The sequence below is a fragment of the Camelus ferus genome, chromosome 1, assembly GCF_009834535.1.
Source record: "Camelus ferus isolate YT-003-E chromosome 1, BCGSAC_Cfer_1.0, whole genome shotgun sequence".
NCBI lineage: Eukaryota > Metazoa > Chordata > Mammalia > Artiodactyla > Camelidae > Camelus > Camelus ferus.
Genome location: NC_045696.1, coordinates 16,483,970 through 16,504,401, shown reverse-complemented (window position 1 = coordinate 16,504,401; position 20,432 = coordinate 16,483,970). Strand labels below are relative to the sequence as shown.

The following is a 20,432-nucleotide window of genomic DNA, read 5'->3' as shown; positions in this document are numbered from 1 at the left end:
AGGCTGGCCTGGAGAAGCTCAGAGATGGTGGAAGACAGAAAGAAGAGCTAAAAAGTAAGGGGTCTACAGGCAAACCAGGTGGTCTCTACCCCTTACCCCCGACCTCCAAAGACAGTAGGGCCTGAACCCAGGTATGGGCCTACAGGTGACACACTGGAGGGATCGCATGAAATAAATAAAAGGGCAGACTGGGGAGAATGAGGATAGTCGTTATGGAAACTAGTCACCAAGACAGACAACCTCATCATTCTAGCATTAGAAAATCCCCATCGTAACAGCCAGCTTCAGCTACTCATCCTTAGAGAAGCCAAGCCTCGCCCAGACCACAGAGCTGCCCCTCAGTCTCCCTACAGCTGCATCTTCACCTAAAACTACCAACCAACCATCACCAGATGGGGGGGGGGGGAGCCTGAAACACGAAAGACTGAGATTAGCAGAACATCTGTCTCTAGAGGAAAGAGATCATTCAGGGACTAGGAAATAAATGAACTAATGAATGAATATAACTCCACTGGTATCTTCAGAAAGATTCCAAGTAAGTATTTTATCTGTTAAACAAAAACAAGATGTTGTGAACATGCAGAAGAGCTTTCAGAAATTAAAATATGCTTGAGGTAATAATAAATTCAATTTAAAAATTAGAATATACACTATGAACTCATCTACAAAACAGAAACAGACTCTGACTTAGTAAACAATCTTATGGTTACCGGGGAAAGGGGGTGGGAGAGAATTTGGGAGTTTGATATTTACAAATGTTAGCCTATATATATAAATAGATTTTTTTTTAAAAAGTTTGTTTTGTATAGCACAGGGAACTATGTTCAATATCATGTAATAACCTTTAATGGAAAAAATATGAAAATGAACATATGTATGTATATACAAGGCTGGTACATTGTGCTGTACATCAGAAATTGACACATTGTAATTGACTGCACTTCAATAAAATAAATAAATTTTTTAATTAAAAAAATTAGAATATAAACGCAAGAAAAATGACAGGAGAAAAATACAAAAGATCAATATAGAGGATCCAAAAACCAACAAAAAGGTGTTAGAAAAACAGAGAGAAAAAAAAAGAATTTAAAAAAAGAAAAACTTCCCTAGAGTTCAAAAGAGATGTGAAAATTCAAGGTACCAAGGAGAGTAACTTAAGATCTTATGAAACTTTAGCACTTTGTAACACCAAGAACCATAAGGTCCTAAAAATATCTGTAGTATGTGTGCATGTGGACGAGTGGCAGGGTAGGAGGGGGGGAGGAAGGCAGGGTTGCCTGTAAAAAGGAACTAAATCAGGTTGGTATCAGACTTCTCATTAGCAACACCAGATGCCAGGTGAGAGAGCTGCTTTCAAAGTCTCAATAGAAAATTATTTTTCAATCTAGAATTCTCCATCTGGCCAGACTTTGTCAAATGTTAGGCTGTAAAACAAAGCCACTTCAGCCATGCAAGGGCTCACCTCCTAGAGGTTTTTCTTTGGGCAGAACTCACTATGGACCCCAGCACACTGAGAAAGCTGTGCACCAGGAACAGGGAGACTGGACTCCAGGAAGAAGGAGATCCCACCCAGGGAAGAAAGAAGATCTCTGGATGAAACCTACGCACCCAGCTCGGAAGGCAAGGGGTTCAACCTGGAACGGGAAGAACTTTTTTGGCAAAATCATTTTAAAGCCTGATAATCAAGACTTGCCCAAGGCAGGGGAAGCCGGCGCCCTCAGACACTGTTGTTGGGATGGCCATCTGACAAACCCTTCTGCAGGCTAGGTTCTGGCAGCATCTGTCAAGAATTCCACTACCAGAAATCTATTCCTACAAAACTACTCACAGGAGAGGCAGTGTGTAGTACCGAAGGGCATGAGAGTGAAATTACCTGGGTCCAAATTCTGGCTTTGCTACTCGCCAGTTCTATGTTCTCCAGTTTCCTCATTTACAAAAGGGACTCACCTTCTCAACAGGTTGTCGTCAGGATTATATAAGAGATTCCACATGAAAAGCTTAGCACAATGGCCAGTATACAGGAAATACTCAGCTAACTCAGTAAATAGTTTATCTATCTACCTACAAAACACTTGCCATTTTGCACAAGGGTGTTTACTACCCTACTGTTCAAAATAGCAAAAAATGGATACTAGTATGATCCTATTTATGTTTTTTGAAGATTACATTTGCATTTGTACATATATGTTTATACATGTAGAAAAAAGGACTGAAAGAAGAAAACATGTCGAAGTTTTACACCTGGGGAGTAAGGGTGGACAGGGTTGTTTCTATGTAAAATTGTTACTGTGAACATGGTTGTTTTATCCTTTAGAGAAAGAAAAAAGTAAACATCAGTGTAAATCTTAAGGCAGAAAACGATAATCTTTATAAGCACGCACAAACATCACATAGAAAACTTTTATTTTAATTTACTATACATATTTAAGTCAGAGAGAGTTATTACGTAGTTGCACTTCCCTCTGCAGGCTTACTTTGATCTTCAGTTACCTGTGAAAACATAAGTAGCTTTACTTTTCTAATAAACATGTTAGTTTTACCCTCCACCCATCATTTAAAATCATTCCACGGTCCTTCTCCTATAGTGACCCTTTGTCTTTCTCCTTCAATAGCAATTATTATAGAAACTTAAATAAGTTAAAGAGAAGAAAACTTACACAGCCAAGTTCCCAATATAAATTACCAAGTAAAATACAACAATTCCATTTGAAATGTAATATGAAGCATATATGTAGACTTCTCAAATCAGTCATTTTACTTTCTATCTATGAGGTGAAGTCATTAGTATAAGAAGAGTATCAGCAATGCTCCCACAAGATATTTTAAATCAATCTATTTTGTTGAAAAAATTAGTAATTCCATTTGAACATAGTATATTGCAGGTTTAGTAGAAACAGACTATCTGTATGTTCATATTTCTCTTCTATGTCACTCAGACATATCAAACAGAGCTAAACTGTATCCTTCGTCTCCTCCTAGCCTGCCCCACTTCCCACACGATCTACTTCAGTGAAGGGCTCTGCCCCGATGTCCAAGCCTGGCATGAGGGAACCACAGCTCTCTTACTGCCTGTTTAATCACCAGCTCCATTAACCCCACCGAAGGAGCCTTCACGGCCATTTCCACAACCGTGCCTGAACGGCAGGATCCTGCCCTCTGCCACCCCTTACAGGACTGCTGGCTCAAGTCACAGCTATCTTCCGTGCTGCACCCAGGATGAGTTTCTAAGCAGGACTAGTTTACCAATAGGTCACATCCTTGTTCAAAGTCTTCAGTTACCTCCAATCTCCTCCAGGAAGGGAATGTAAGCTCCATGTCATGGAAAACAAGACCCTCATATTCCATTTCCAGCAAACATATCTGGACTCATCACCTACCCTTCACTCATCAGGACATCTATACATCCAAATTCATCTTACTCTGGCTATGCTCTCTATTCCTCCATGACTTTTAGGCAAGTAGCTTCCTCTGAGATAAACTCAATCCCAAGCAAATGATCTGCCTGGACCACTTTTATTCACCTTTTAAAACCAGCTTAAGAAATACCAATTCTTGGGGACCTTCCTTAACCAACCCCTCAGCCTGGCTTGGGTCCTTCTCTTCTTATGCCAGAGCCCCACTTGTCCCCCTGAATTGTCTGTTTGTAAGTCTAGTTATCCTGTTCAAGTAACTTCCTTGAGGCAGCAAGTCAGTTCTGTTCAGCACTATATTATGGTTCCTGGCATGTAACAAACACTCAATAAGTCAATGTAGTTGAACCAATGAACCAACCATATGCTTAACCTACTCCCTTTGGACAAGCAAAATGAAGAGTGGAAGAAGAAAACTAAACCAGAATAAATGCTGCAGAAACAGCTACTCACTGATTTCCACTAAATACTCTAGGTTACTGTCTCCCCTATTTTTCTTCATTTCTTAAATACGCATTTATTCTCTAATCTCTTAATCTAAAATAGTCATTATGACCAACCAAAGAGACAAAGTTGGATTCCATCTATTCAAAAAAACTTTCTTTTCATGAAAGAGAATTACATAACCTTTACACAAGATATTATGGCTAAGTGCCTAAAAAGTAAATTCTATCTGTAAAGTCGTTAATAAGGACTAGGTTTATACACCATCGTGCAAAATAATCGATAAATATTCCCAAGTATCAAATACTGGGTTCCAACTTTGGCATCACACATGTGCAACAAATCCAGAGTGGGTTCACACACTGAATGCAGAGGTACTAGCAAAGACAGAGAACAATATGAGGACGTGTGTAATCAAGTGGAAATTGTAGGAATGGATTATTTGCTCAGAGATTACTCTGAGAAAGCTTCATGGAGAAGGTGAGACCTGAGCATGGCACTGAAGAACGAGTAGGGTGTAAAAGACGGGAGGAAGGCGGGAAATAGGGTCTTGACAGAACTGTCATGAAGAAAGAAACAAACCGGTAAACAAGTTTGAGTTAACAATACTGTACTGTGTATTTGAGAGTTGCTAAGAAAGTGGATTGTTTAAGTTCTCACCATAAAAAAAATCGTAACTCTGTGAGATGACAGATTTGTCAACTAACTAACTAAAAAGCACAAGAAAGTAAGTTTGATGTGTGCTTGAAAGCTTGACTAGAGTGGAAAATCCGGGTAACGAGGAAGGGTTCATGAGGCCAGGTTACACAGGACAGCCATCAGATAATGTAAGTAGGAGCTGAACACTCAGTTTATGAAACAGTGAGTAGGGATAGTTGTGGTCAAGAAATCCAATCATTCTATTTGTGAAATCTAAATGCTAACGACCCAGAATAAACTGTAGTGACACAAGCATTCAGATTTGGTTTTCCAGGACATTTGCACATTTAATATGTCAACTGTCAAGGCAGCTTTAAAACAAATCTGGCAAATCTTTAAACGTTCATTAAGTTTACAAAAAAGTTGTGAAGACCTAAGTAACACCATTAAAACCATTGACAATGACTACTACTACACAGTAACATCCTTATTACCCTTCAAGTTCTACAGTATCATTCCCATGATGTTAACAAATAAAAACAAAGAGAATTGCCAAATAACAAGTCTTCTTTTGCCAAAGCACTAACGAGGTCAACAACCACAATACTGCGTTAGCTACTGACACAGCTCATTACTTTTTTCTTTCTTTCTCCTTCTTTTCTCTTTTATTATTTTGCTGTGGTGGTGGTGGGCTGTTGCTTAATTTCAAAGAAAATTTCTTCATAGAAGTGTACTCACGTGCTGTCAAAAATACTTACCATTTTCCGAGATCTTTCCAATAGCTTATTCCATACTGTAAAATGTGCCTTGAAAAGACAAGATTTATTATGAATTAAATAAAGCCATAAAGTTACAATAAAAGAGGCTAAGTCTTCATATAGGTTTTAAACAAAGCAAATATATAAAAAGTTAGGCAGATTAATGAGGCTAAGAGTTCGAATCGGGAAAAAAGGTATGTACTTTGCAGAACAGCTGCTGTTTTACATTTAAGACAAAAAGACTTAAGGACTGAGAATGCCATTCTTCCTCTATGTGCTTCTTAATCACTACTGCCATAGAAAGCCTTCTTTCTAAGGAGAAGCAAAAATATGCCCCACTTTCCTGCAGTTCTTTCTTTAAACAGCCAATTTCAACATTCTAGAGGTCATTCTTCAAATCATAAACAATTGCAAGGAAAGGGTCATTAAGAACCAATTGTGATATCTCATACTGAAAACAAACAACCTAGAGGATTTAGTAAATTACCTTAAAGAACAAGTAAAAACTAATGAAGGCAATAGTAAAATTATACAACCAATTTCCTTAATCCTTAACAATCTCACGTAGCAGAGGATTATCAGAACGCACGCATGAAAACTGTGCAGAGTGCACAGTAATCACATTAACGTTACCAAGTCAGCTGAAGGGTCTGGGACTATTTTACACTGGATGAGCTGCTAAAATCTATGATAAAAGGTAAAATTACTAAATACGTACACGCCACCCCTCTGGAGAAAGAGCAGCGGTATGTTTAAAGGGAAAATCACACCTGGCTCAGGCAGGACGAACAGCTGCTGGGAGACTTTAAGGTGTGAGTGGATAATATTATGGGTGATGGAGAAAGTGGTGAGTCAGAGATGACATCAGATAACGTAGGGCTCTGTGAGACTGAGTGAAGGGTTGGCATTTGTTGATGAGAAGCCATCGGAAAGTTTGGGGCAGAGGAATTTATCCCAACAAACTAAAAACATATATTCACAATAACCAATACATCAATGTTCATAGCAGTTTTATTTCTAGTAGCTTTATTCAAAATAGCCAGAAACAACCCAAATACCCTCCACAAAGGAATGAACAAATGAAACTGGTACATCCACGCGGAGTACCAACACACCAAGGAACACCACTCAGCAGTAAGAACGAACCACGCATATATGGATACTTGCAACAACCTGGAAGAATCTCCAGAGAATTATGCTGAATGAAAAAAGCCAGTCCCAAAAGATTACAGTAGTGAGTGATCCCATTCATATGACATTCTTCAAATAACAAAATTATAGGAATGGAGAACAGATTAGCAGTTGCCAGAAGCAAGGAGGCGGAGGTGGGCAGAGGGGAGTGGGTGCGAGTGGCTGTGGCTATAAAAGGCCAACATGAGGGGAAGGAACTGCCCTGTGTGCTCACTGTGTCAGCGTCCACGCTCTGGCTGTGATGCTGTACTACAACTTTGCAAGATGTTACCATTGGAGAAACTGGGTAAAGGTACTAGGGATCTCTCTGTATTACTTCTTATGACTACATGTAAATCTACAGTTGTTTCAAAAATCAGAAGTGTAATTTTAAAAAGAAAAGGGTTAGCATGGAATGGGAACAATACTGAAAATGATATGGAATAAATGGAACAGATCCTCAAAATTAGGGAGAAGAACATGCCAAATGTAAGGCCAAAAGGCATTCCAGAAAGTCCTCTCAGTATGGGCTCTACTCCTTACCACACCCTCCTCTAGACTAAACATTAAAAATACTACTTCAATTGGATTTGACTTTCTCAACTAATATTTCTTTTCTAAATTATCTGTTTATATCCCGTATAAAATTATTTTTTAACCATAAACCTGAGTTTTCAAAAGATCAGTGCTACACAAGTGAGTGAAAATTAAAATGTGTGTCCTTCAAATTGGTATAAAAACCAAGAATCAGAATCACACCCACCGTCCAACGGAACGACGTGAAACACTAAGCTTTACTCACTCTCAAGTGCACGGGTAAAGACAGACCCTGGAATCTTCGTACAAGACTCGGCTGGGTGGCTTGAAGATTGTGAACCGCTGATACTTCATACTGGAAACAAACACTCGTTCTTGGAATAAGAGGGCCCTCACTCACATCAATGAAGTCACCAAATCTGATTCGATTTTAAAAATAAATGAAACCGCAAAATCAAATCACTACAATAATTAAAAATAAATCCATTCATTCTCTTTGCCACTATATCCCTAATCAAGAACAATCTATTTATGTGGATCAATTCAATCTCTAATAGCCCTTGACATAACCATCTCAGGTTAAGAGACTCAAATTTTGAAAATTAAAGTCAGTGAACCTTTTTCTTAATTAACATTGATATAATTTTAAAGATTTTTAGGATCACTGGACATATGCTATCAAGTGGATCAAATGTCTAGAACTGGTAACTTATAACCTTACAATAATTAATTTCAATACAGTTCAGAATTTAGCATGTGGAACAGATTGTGTCCAAATTGCAGCTTTCTAGGGTAAAAAAGTTAGGTCTGAGTCAAGAAAATATAAGGTTGAGAAAACAGATACAGGCCATGAAGTCATTTTTGCATAATACACTGTCTTACCTCTCTCATTCCCATGACAGAAAGCACATTCTGACTGACAAAGCTTATTGATGTGTAAAATAAGCAGTAACTAGTCAGTATTCATATTTCTATATAGCTATGAATTGTGTTCAATTCATAACAATGACTATTTTGCCCAATCTCAGTATTAACTCTTAAAAAAAAAATCACATTTTTAAACAATGGTTTCCAGCTCTTAAAATGTAGAAATAAAAATAACAAACAATAAAATGAGGAACAGAAACCACAACTGTTCCTGAAGATGACATGAAGCTTCCAATTACCACCATATCACACACGGAACAAACCAACAGAAAATAGAGTAATAAAAATAACAAATTAAGGAACAAATCCCTCTTTTTCAGCCATACACTAAACCTTCCTATAAATTAGCATAGCAGCCAATTTTTAAATTTTTACTTACCTGCATAGTTTGACTATTCTCTCAGGGTTCTGAGATGCCTTCTCTTCTATGAAATCTAATTTGTACCTAAAAGGCAGCAAAGAAAAAAAAAAGTTTTCATTCTAAATATACAAAAAGGTGTTTAAAGCCACCCCCCTCCTTCTGCTCCTCTTCAGCCATAGTTTTTGAAAGTGGGGTTTACCCTTGGAGCCTCCCCTTCCTCACCTCCCATTCTTGCCTCATCTCCTTCAATCTGGTCACAGCCTCACAGCTCCACCAAAACATTCTCCCCACACACCTCCTTGTTGCCAACTCAGTGGACACTTTTTGGTCCTCATTCCCACTGCTCACCTTCCCTGCTCAGTGTTCTTTTCTACCGGCTTCTGTGGCATTCCCTCCTGCTTGTTATTTTGACTATCTGGCCACCCTTTTCTTTCTCTGCCTGTCAAGGATTCTGTCCCTAGGCTCTTTTCACTCTAAGCCTCCTCTCTGGGCTAGCTCCTTGATTTGCTCAGCTTTAATTACCACTTATGCTTTTATATCATCCACCCCTCTGCTTCTAATCCACACAGCTCTTCTGAGTCCCAGATTGTACGTCCAAGACACTCCTGGACATCCACTGGGGTGTTCCACAAGCACCTGACACACCCAAATTTTTCAAAATGAACAAAACCTTAACTTCTCCTTCCTCACCAAACTTACTATTTCTGAATTTCCTAGCTTAATAAATGACACCACCAACCAACCACCCACATGTCCAAGTGACAAACTTCAGAGATGTCCCTGACTCCTGTTTCCCCCACCGCACTCCCTCCATCCAATTCATTACCAAGTCACATCAAGCCTACTAACTACATGTCTCTCAGATCCACTCAGTTCTGTCAGCACAGCTAACAGCACAGCTGGAACTGCACAGCACTGGCTCTCATCAAGACGTTACCACTCACTATTAAGAGCCTTGCCTGTGTACCCCCGAATACTAAACAAATACTACACGTGTTTGTGGCGAGGTTGGAAAGCACTAGTTTATGCAAAAATATCCACCCCCTGCCATACCCTCTGCCAGGGCCCCCATGCATTACTGAGAGAGCCAATCCTTTCAATAATTGTTCCTCTTGATCCACCCTTAAGAGATGCTCCTGTCCCCTGGGAGCCAAAGCCACTGAAAGTTCCCCCTGCAGCAGACAGGCCTTATCACCAATCCACCTTCAACCATCCAAAACTCTGTCCCCTCAAACTTGCCTCCAAATGATCCCCTACTTCCCTTTACACATTCAGTTAAAGTCACCAAAGTCCAAAGGGAACTCTGAGTGTGCGTGGAGGGAAAGCCTAGAGTCTGTCCAGAACGGCAGCTGCGGACACAGACGTAGCCAGCCCTGACTGAAGCGCGCCTAAGTGTAAAATGCAGCCCAGACCCTGAAGACTTAGTAAGAAAAATGGAATTAAAAAATCACTACTTCTTTAATGTTGATCATATGTTGAAATAACGATTCAAATACATTGTTTAAATAAAAATGTACTATTAAAATTAACTCACCTTTATTTTGAATTTTTTTTTAATGTAGCTACTAGAAAATTTACAGACAACTTCACCTTATATTTCTGTTAGACAAACATGGCTCTAGAATTTTGGCAGGGGAGGTGACCTGATATGTTCCAACAATTCAAGGAATTTTCTTATAGAATTAATGGTAATTTTGGGTTGTAAAGAACTATTTGTACTCTAGTTCAGTATATTCCTGCTGCTTTCTAAGAACACTGGATATGCTAAGTATTATAAACCAGCCTCATGAGAATTTGTGCCTCAATTTATAATTACCTAAAGAAATTCCAATCCATGACCTTTAACAATCTGCAGGTGCATACTTTGGTGTGAAACTCTAGTATCTATGTTATTTTTATTTTTTTTTGCAACACAGATTTTGCTTTCTAATTAATTCTAATTTCAATTAGATTAATATTAAAATTTAGTTTATGTTCTCACGATTGGTAGAAAATAAATTGGAAATTTTCTGAGTGAGAAAGGGAATTGAGAAGCCAGGTAGGATTCAAAATGTTGGCAAAGAAAATTCGTCACATGGATAATTCCCACACAGAAGACTAAGACCTGGCTGCATGAACTTTTACTGCAGCTGTTGGCTCCCTCCAAACAGCTGGTATTTTCTCTCTTACCCTTTTCATTTGAAGAGTGGAAAGATGGGAAGGAAAGGCTGCAATACAGTTTAAATAAATCTAAATTTAAATTCAAAATAATACTGTTCCCTAACAGATGCTATCACTTCACAATGGAAGGGAAAAAAGGAAACATACCACTATAGTGATATAAAGAGGACAAAGAAAAAGAGAAATAAAACAAAGTAAGAAAATTATCAGAGGTGGGGTGGGGGACATTTTCCCGTTGTGAAATAAATGATGGGATGAACAAAAGTAATTAGGCTAGTGCAGAAAAAGAGATCTTAGAAGTAAAAATTAAAAGGTGTCCTACATCCATCAAATATAAAAATTTTTAAGAGCTAAATTTTCTCCATTACATACAACTTTGGAAGGTTTAATTTTTTTTTTTAAAGGAAGCCAACACTTACTTGTTGTGTTGAAATATTTCTAATGCCACTTTTGCTTCAACTTCCAGAGTTTCAAATGGAAGATCTTTACAAATTAAAGCATGAGCATCTTTTGTGAAGGAACGTAGGTTCTCCTTAAAAATGAAAGTATTAACCTTTTGCAACAATTTACTTAAAAACATCTCTCTATAAGTCAGATAAAATAAAATTGTATGCTTACTATTATAAATCTAACTGCAACAAAAAGTAAAAGCAAATTTGTTAGGAAAGAAGGCACTAATTTGCAACAATTAAATATCTGAACCGTAAAATGTAGGATTAGCAACTTCTCCCAACTCTACAAATTCTGAAACTTGTAATTAACTTGTAATTAAATATCAGCTTGTATTACTAATAAGTAAGGACAATCCTACAAAGAAATTTAAGTAAACATTTTATTCAAATTATACAGTCTTATAAATGTTTATTAAAATGATGATGTAACAAGAAGAAATGCTAATAAACAGTAAGATACAAAAACCTGTTAACACTATGAGTAAAACTAAGCTTTTAAAATAAATGCAGAAGGAAAAAATTATTTATGTGCTTCAGAAATGTAATGGAAATGTAATGGAAATTTCACTAGGAAATGTAATGTCATCACAGGCCCTGCCCAGTATGTACATAAATCCAGTATTAGAAATTTCCATTTAGTAAAAATGTCAACTTTACACAATTAAAATGATTAATACACGGTAACAATGTTTATGAGATTTTTTACAAAAACTCTAATTGAGTTTTCACATTATAATACAGAAAAGATCAAGCACTATTACACAAATAATTTTTGTAATAAAATTATTTCTGTAACTTCCAGTAGATTGCATGAAATGACTGTCTCCAATGTTACAGGGATAATTTACTGTGTAACAAGTCCACATTCATGGTTTAAGAGAGCTGTTACGTGAATGTAACTCTCCCCTACTTTCTCTAAGTCTCCCACCCAGCCCCATGGTGACTGTAATTAACCAGTACATTTTTTTTTAAAGTTTTATCTTTAAAAAACAGAAAAGGAGGCAGCAACTTTTATAGACAGTGAGAGTTAAATCTTGATCATTAGTTTTTATTTAACTTTCCCAATAAAGAAAGAATCTTGACAGACTTGGGGGAAAAAAGCAATTATATTGTCCAGAGATCATGAAGAAAACATTCCAGCCTCTTCCCTGACCCCTCTCCCTACCTCTCCCCATACCTCTTCCCTCTCTCCCTCCCTTTCTTCCTTCCTTCCCGTTTCCCTCCTCTCTCCTTCTTGATATTGAGCAATATGGGCAGGATTATACAAGAAATAACTTTCAAAGCCAGAATTTAAAATTGGATCTGCTTGAATCCAAAATTTTTGCTTTTAGGAAGCAAAGGGCACAATATTTCACTGAACCTAAGATGCACCTCAAAGAAAAAACACTACCAATTATAATCATAAGATGCTAAGTACTGTAAGACACATTTATTTTCAGAGATAGTAAAATGTGAAAAAAAATGTACACAGTGGAACTGATAAAATGGTAATGATGCTATACTGCCTCCCCTTTCGGATCTCCAGGCTTCCAAACTACAGGACATACAGTTTCGCTTAATTAAGAATTAGGCATTTGCCTCTTCTCCCCAATCATAACTAAGTCTCTCGGCCTAACTTCTGAAAGCCGTCAGCACCCTCCACCTACACAGCACCTGATCCAGAACCTCTTTATTAGCCAGACTCCTACTGCCACCCAAGTCTCAGCCAACAGGGAGCACCCTCGTTACAAAGGCAGACCATTTGGGAAGAATCGAGTTGTTTGCTGCCACTTGGGTTAGCAAAGGCTGATTCTTTAACTCACCCCCACCACTCTCAATGTAACCTTTGTTTATAGGAATATCTCAGTACACAACAGACTAAAAAGGTTTAGGGCAGTGGTTTTAAATTGTGCTCTAGGGATCTAAGTAGGTAAGGGTCTAGGCCTCCCATCACCACAGCAACCAGGATAGCTAAGCTCCTGTATTTTATACTCTGAGCACCACACTGTTGTGAGTACTCTCAGTCATATGTCTGTCTTAAATCGACTGAAAAAGCAGCAATACAAACAGACAGGTAAGTAGACAGACAGACAGATTGACTCATTCTTTTAAACATCTTCAACATTCAGTACTGTTCAGCAATGCTAACACAGGAATCATTCTAACAAAGAAAGGCATAGACCCCAAAATTGAGACCCCAAAGAGTACACTTACTTTCGTTGGCGTCCACTCATCAAGTCTCTTATCCAAAACTACATCATAGCAGAAGGCTCCAGCCATCACTGCAAATCCAAATAAATAAAAAGCAAAGTCAAACCTGTTTGGGTAAAAAGTTACTGATTTGCAACAAATAAATATTTAGACCATAAAACAAAGGGTTAGCAATTTCTCCCAACTCTACAAATTATAAAACTTGTTACCCTTATCTCAGCTGCCTGTCAGAGCTCTACCAACCTTCCCCTCACCCATGAAATTAACTCACCTTTGTGTTAACCCATCACCAGTATTTTTTAAACATTCACATTTTTTTCAGGAATATTATAACTACAGAGATTTTAAATAGTTACTAGACATAAAAATTCCTAAAGAATAAGATATTTAATAAGTAAATGAATGACTAAATGGACATGAAATGTTTTCTTTTTTAATATCTTCTAAATTTCTTCATTTTTTTGTCTGTTTGTTTCATTCTCCTTGGAATCATTTACTGTCAAATGAAATACTCCTGGTGTATTGTGAAATACTTCTATGTTTTTAAAGAAAAATGCAAACATGATCCTACCACACATATGTTTTAAAATCTTGGTTTTAGGAAAATTACAAAGAATGTGGACTTCTTACATCTTCCCAAAATGGTGTCCCTCTCCAGAGTCACGGTCATTCCTGGTGAAACGGTACCACCTAAACACAGCTTTCCACAGAAAGATTTTCCATAGAAAACCTATTTATATCATGCCTCCTCCTCCTCCACACATTCCACTTGGAAATAAATGCTTAACGTGGTAAGAAATATACACTGAGATAATATAATTACATGAAATTCACATTCAAAAGAAACATTCTCCCCTAATTCTACTATGTTTTGGTGGGGGGTGAGGGGAGTGGTAATTAGGTTTTTGTTTTTCCTTTTAATGGAGGTACTGGGGATTGAACCCAGGACCCTGTGCATGCTAAACACACACTCTACCACTGAGCTATACCCTCCCACTATTATGTTAATAATGTTAATAATTGGCCTTCAATAATTAAATACAATGAATTTTGCTACCTATTATAAATAAATTTATATATGATAGTAATTTATATTAGATAAAATTAGAAGTGAACTCTATACAATATCAAAAATGGGTACCAAGAGATTCAGATTATGAAAAGTATATACACACACACACATAGTAAAGTATGCATATACGTGTGTTTATATACATATATATATACATTTTGTATATGTACATTACCAGGAACTTCTGGAGCTCTGACCAAACTGACCACATATCCATCTTTGAATGCCCTCTCTATTACACAGCCCATCAACATGGCACAAGAACGCCAGTAAGCCTAGAAAAGTAAAACACACACAAACATAGTACATACTAAAATGCACTAACTTTTCTTCAATATTAAATTTTAGGTTGACTTTTGACTTAGGAACTATTTCTCAAATATCTATCCATCCTCAGCATGTAGCAATAGTTACCACCAGGCCATGACACTGCCTCTACCAAGCAAAACCCACAAAAGAACAAAGCACCAACTTCATAGTTAGCGATGTCTGTGTAAGACATCAGACACTATAATGTTTATCAACCAATAAAACGTTTTACTATCTGGCAGGAATTTTATTTTTAACTCAGAAGAAAGTTAACTTGTTAACAAAGTTGTGCTAAAGTGAAATAAACATACTAATCTGTACCTGTTTGTATCATATATAGACATGGAGGGATAACCCAACTTTTAGTAATTGTTTATGACTCCTATCCTATACCTAACAGCACATAACACATCACTCAAGTTACTCATGTTTATATTAAGTGGGCTTTCCTCTCACTAGCATATTTCGATCCATGGGCACACACACCTAATACGTGTATCCTCGCAATGACCTTCTCAGAGTTGTAAAGAGAAACACAAGTCCTGACCCACAGCTGCCCACCTTATGCCAGTACTGGCACTGCTACAACTGGGCACTTGAATTTCCTAAGCTCTTTTCCACATCCAAGGACAAGAGTGGGCTGGCTTGGTTGTATGTGGCCGAGACTATTCCAGAATGTGTTCTATACAACCACACAAATACACTCAAAATAAATACAAACCCAGGCCTTGAAGGCCAACAGCAAAATGCACTTCTTCCTCTATCTGACTTAACTGGTTTTAGTCTTTTTTTTTTTTTTAAAGCTTTGGGGGCGAGGGGTAATTAGGTTTGTTTGTTTGTTTGTTTGTTTGTTTGTTTTATTGGAGGTACTGGGGACTGAACCCAGGACCTCGTGCATGATAGGCACACTCTACCACTGAGCTATATCCTCCCCACTTTATTGCTTTAAATGTCTATTGAACAGTCAAAATGCCTAAGTTAAATCCAGGCTCAACCACTTCCTAAACTGGTAACCTTGGTTAAGCTTCTGAACCTCTCTTTGCCTCAGTTTATTTACCTGTAAAATGGGGATAACAGCACCTTTTTATGGAATTTTTTGAGGATTAAATAAGCTAATACCCACGAATCACCTAAAACAGTGCCTGAGACATAACACATGTTCAGTGTTAGTTATTACTACGTCCATCATTTTCTTCTTTAAGTATTTCATTTCAACACGTATTTATTAAACACCTACTGCACATAAGTCAAGGACAAAGTCCCATAGGGGACATTATCCCTGTCTTCACAGAGCCAAGAATCCATTGCATTTCACAGTTCATATTACAAGGCAAAATTAAAATACCCTATGAAGAGATACTAGCCAAGCATTGTGAGGCCCTGAAGAAAAGAGCAATTCACTCTGTCAAGAAGAAACTGAGAAGGTTCCACAGAGCAGGTGGCATTTTAATTGAACTATAAAAGATTTTAACAGGATTTTAATAGGGAGGAAAGAGTTGAAAGAAGAGCAGCAACAAAAGCCAGGAGGACAACGTGGCAGAAACCATTAGTGACCAAGTCCCCTAGTGTGGCTGGAGCAAACAGCAAGTGCAAAGATGCAGTGAAGGTGAAGCTACAGAGACCAGCTGGGGTCAGAAAAGTATCCACGTGGGGCTGGGAAAGTTATACGAACAGTTATCAGGTAGGCAAGTTCTTCAGGGACAAGTGATATGACCCTTAGTCATACCGTTTAACAACACTCTTATAGGACTATTAAAGACTTTAGTATATTTTAAAAGCGGGTGGGGAAAGAAGAGGAGGAAAAAGAGCTACAAAGTTATTGAAATGAGCCAGAGAAGATGGTCAAAGGCTGAATTCAAGCAGTAGCAGTGGGAATGAAATGACCTCAATATACAGGGTGATGAATAAAGGTAAACTGAACAAAGATACGAATGTAAAAGACATGTCATATAGTTTTCTCAAAACAAAATACAGAGATATGAATGCCAAAATACAGAGATATGAATGCCACTGAGAATTTCTGAATTATGAAAATGCCTAATCCACCAAGTAAAACCCTGATTAACTAGTATAGGACAACCTTTGACCTTGACCATACATGTATATTTCATAATCCATAGAAAACAGATTTTAATAGAAAAGAGAAGAGAAAAACTTGGAGGGCAAGGGTGGGGGAAGTGCATGACAAGAGAACATACAGGCAGAAATACCTTATTTACTTCTCCTGGATCTTGATCTTTGAAAGTAAGAAATTTAATTTCACAGGACTTGGTCAAAGGCTTATACATGTCCCAAGGCTGTCCATCCACAAGAGCCAGAATGGACTTCCTGCAGTACCACTCGCTTAAATCTAGGAATATAAAATAGATTGAAGACCTAAATCTAACAAAATCCAAGTGAAAAGTTACATGTTTAAGTGCTACATTAAGATATAAAATAATAGAAAGGCAAGATTCTACAAGCCATCTTTTTTTTTTTGGAGAAAAAAAATATCTGTAGCCAATAAGAAAATAATTCCCAACACACCCAATGTATTGTTAATTATTAATAAAATTACCCAAATGAACCATTTACAAAAATCATTAAAGCTAAGTCTAATCTGAAATTAATTAATTAATTAAGTCTAATCTAATTATTAAGCAATAAGACAATTTTCCAAGAGCTACACATAAATATTCAGAAAGCAGCATCATGGATATATTTGGAAACAGGCACACACAACTTAGAAGGAAAATATATAAGCATACATCAATACAAAATTCATTTTAAATAGGTTTGGGGTCTTGCTCCCAAATCATCTCTCACTTCCCTACATGGACTCTTCAAGTTAATACTACAGTTTTTAATTACAAGCCAATCAACTCTGGCCTGTTACATGACTCCAGAATGCAACTCCAACACTGATTAGATGTTTTTTGAGTACACAGCTACTCACACAAGCGGTCAAACTAGAGTCTAAATAACTCCCATAAGGCAAGGATCATGCCTACCTTTGCTCACTCCCCAGTATATCCAGAGCCCAGCACCAGGCCTGAAATATAACAGGTACTCAATCGAAGTTTACTGAAAGACTGACGGCAGGAATGACAAGCAAGTCTGAGGGCAGGGGCTTTGCTGAGGGGGTTCAGGGGCTTCGTCTCTGCACGTGATGTGTGTAAAACCCCTTAAGGGCCTGAGCTTTGTCTTAGCCTCCTCTGTAATCCTAATGCCCATCCTACAGCAGAGGTTCAAGAAATGCTTGCCAAACGAGTAAGCAGTTATCATAAATACTAATTCAAGTGCCAAAGTGAAGGAACATGGAAAATATACACTCCGTAGACCAGAATAAGTTTTCAACTCAAGTTAATTACTTAAATGGAATCCTCACTGAGTTTTCCAAAAGTTTAAACAATGCAGCTAATCACACATGAGCGAGCACATAGGTGTACATATCTGTTTTTTGTTCTTTCAGAATTTAAACATTACCAGTTCTATCAAAGCTACTACAAAAGCATTTTTTCCCAAAAATAATAGAGAGGCCCTGTTCCCTTCATTTTCACGCCAAATCACACACAAGGCAGTGTTATCTCCCTTAAGAAATGAGCACAACAAATATTTTTACCCCCCATTCACCCCATGCCTATTTTCACTCACAGATCTATTACATTTACATGTACATGTTAAAAAAACCACACACACAACAAAGAGGTAAGTGGTAAGTTTATAAAAGACAAGTTAGGCTGTAAAGAGCAGAAAAGGAAAAGAAGACAAAAAAAGCTAGTCATCTGAGGACAGGGCAGTCCCTCTATCCTCAAATCCTTTAAAGAGACCTTCATGAGTCATTTTACTTAAAAGTGTGCTGTCTACAAGGGGCAACCACACTGGTAACAATGCATTCAGGTCTGCCTTCTTCTGCCGGGAGCAATTACAGCAGTCTAAACTCAACCAGATTCAAGCAAGCGCCAGGACAAACTCGGCATTACACCACCAACTTTGCAAGACCCACAGCACCCTCAACAGCTAAGCCGACAGTAGTAAGATGCTAGATAAAGGAAAATTTCCGGGAAGTTCAGGGAGCAATTACAGCATCTTGTCTCCTCTGCACCAGTTCCTTCCCCTAGTTTAATCGGCAGAACGCATCCTGATTCGTTACTTACGCATCGCACAGCTATACGGAGTTGAAATGTTTTTATTCATCACAAAGACAGTGCCCGGGTCAGTTTTCCCAACGTGTTTAACTTCAATCTTCTCAGTTCGGGGAGTTAATGACAGCTGTCTGTTTTTCTCTTTATTAAAGAGGTCATTCTGCATTTCTATCAGTTCTGTCGGTGACAGCTGAGAAGCTGGTGATGTTGCTATAAGTCCTGTGTAGAAGTTACAATAAATACGAAAGCTGACCAAATCAGTAACATCCTGCCTCACCCCGCTCCACTCCTACATCAGGGAAAGAATATAGGAGGCAAGGGAATTTTAAACGCCGTTCGCCAAAATAAGCTCAGAGGTAAACTTAAACTCCTAATATTAATAATTAAAACGCTAACAGAGGGAACCCAAAGCCTGCCCAGATCCGCGCCTTTATCCGAGCTGTACTCTTTACCGTTAGATCTCCATTTCCCACCAGTTTCCTCAGTCGTCTTCCCATCTGAGCTTTACAATAAGGAGCAAACAGTAACCAGAAAGTGAAGTCAAAACCAGCCCAGTCATTGGGAAAGTGAGCAAAGCTGTAGTTTTGAAAAAGTCTTGGGGACAAGAAAGCTCCAATAACTAGAGGTCCCACGCCAAAATCATCCATATTTAGAGCAAGAAACGCTGAGTTTATTTTCCAAACCCCAAATCAGAGCATTAGGCAAGGCATGCACGGGTGTTCCAATGGGAAAAGAAGGACACGTCTGCACCGGGGCGTGGACTCCCTCGTAGAGGCGCCCTAAGCTCCTCTCGCGGCCGCCCCCCTGCCTTCCCTGTCCCACTTGCGCCCCGAGACTGTACCCCAAGGGGGGAGGGGCGACCGCCACAACCGGGGCTTAAAGACCCTCCTCCGCCATCAGCCCCGCGGGACCCCGCCAGGATTCGCCTCGGGCCCATTCTGGGCAGATACCATCCTCTAAGCCTCGCGCCCCGTCCCCACGGCGGCTGAAACTCACTCCGGCCAGCCCCGCCGGGGGCGGCCCGCCAGAGCCGTAGCCCCCAGACTCCCAAGGCCATGTCCTCTCCCGCAGCCGCAGGAACCGCGGCGCACAGGTCCTTTTCCGGCTTCTTCCCCGGAAACTCCGAACACGCACCCCGGGTTCCGCACGACAGTTTCGTTCCGGGCCCGGCTCTCTGACTGCGCCCGCCACCAGGGGGCGCGTTCGTACCCCGCCGAGAGTCAGTCGTGGGAGGTCCGGTGTCTGAAGCCGGGAGGGTGACCCAGAGGTGCCGGGCCCCTGGTAGGGCGGCCGGTCCGCCACCCCGAGGGCTCTGCGGGGAGACAAGCGTCCCCAAAGAGCCCGTCACGCACCATCACCCTCCGCCGTCCGCGGGTTCGAGCCCGGCCGGCTGGGCGAAGCCCTTGCTTCTCGCGAAGAATATTTCTGGAGAGAAAAATTAAGGAAAACCGGCTTCGGGTTACTCTTACCTTCGTGGTCAGCCCAGCCAGCCCCGCCGATGACATCTTCTAGGTCGTGGCTTAATTCGATTTTGCAAGGGTGAGTTCTCCGGTTGGTCTGCGCCCGGCTTCTCCATTTTTTAGCCATAGTGATGCGGACCTACCTCAAAATGCGTCATGACATTGGAGGAAACTTTGTAATCCGTGGAGGGCTTTCCAAATTATCTAGGTTAGTTTGTATACGATAGAGATAGAGAGCATGTTAGAAGACATCCCGGGGCGGAATTTTTGTCTCTTTTCATTGATGGATCCCAAGTGCCCAGAACACAGCGTGGCACACAGTAGGCGCTCAGTGTATATATTCGTTATTCAACTGAGTGCCCTTGCAAAAAGTTCCAGCGCAGTGTCTGATTCCTTCGTCCTACTAGGATGTTGTTGCT

At 39.3% G+C, this 20,432-nt stretch overlaps 1 protein-coding gene across 2 annotated transcripts; it reads right to left on the bottom strand.

The window, feature by feature from the left end:
• Positions 1–2,337: 2,337 nt before the first annotated feature.
• Positions 2,338–20,432, bottom strand: MRPL39 (mitochondrial ribosomal protein L39). 2 transcript variants are annotated; one of them, XM_032476970.1, is made up of 10 exons: positions 19,550–19,703; positions 18,566–18,772; positions 16,640–16,779; positions 14,296–14,395; positions 13,052–13,119; positions 10,826–10,938; positions 8,265–8,330; positions 7,224–7,377; positions 5,252–5,299; positions 2,338–2,490 (listed from the first exon to the last, which is right to left on the bottom strand). In XM_032476970.1, the coding sequence occupies exons 1-10, from the start codon at positions 19,608–19,610 to the stop codon at positions 2,443–2,445; spliced, it is 1,005 nt and encodes a 334-aa protein (XP_032332861.1). In that variant the 5' UTR covers positions 19,611–19,703; the 3' UTR covers positions 2,338–2,442. The 2 variants fall into 2 exon arrangements, with proteins under 2 accessions (XP_032332861.1, XP_032332853.1); XM_032476962.1 differs by lacking the exon at positions 19,550–19,703 and adding an exon at positions 20,023–20,432 and having other exon boundaries at positions 2,387–2,490.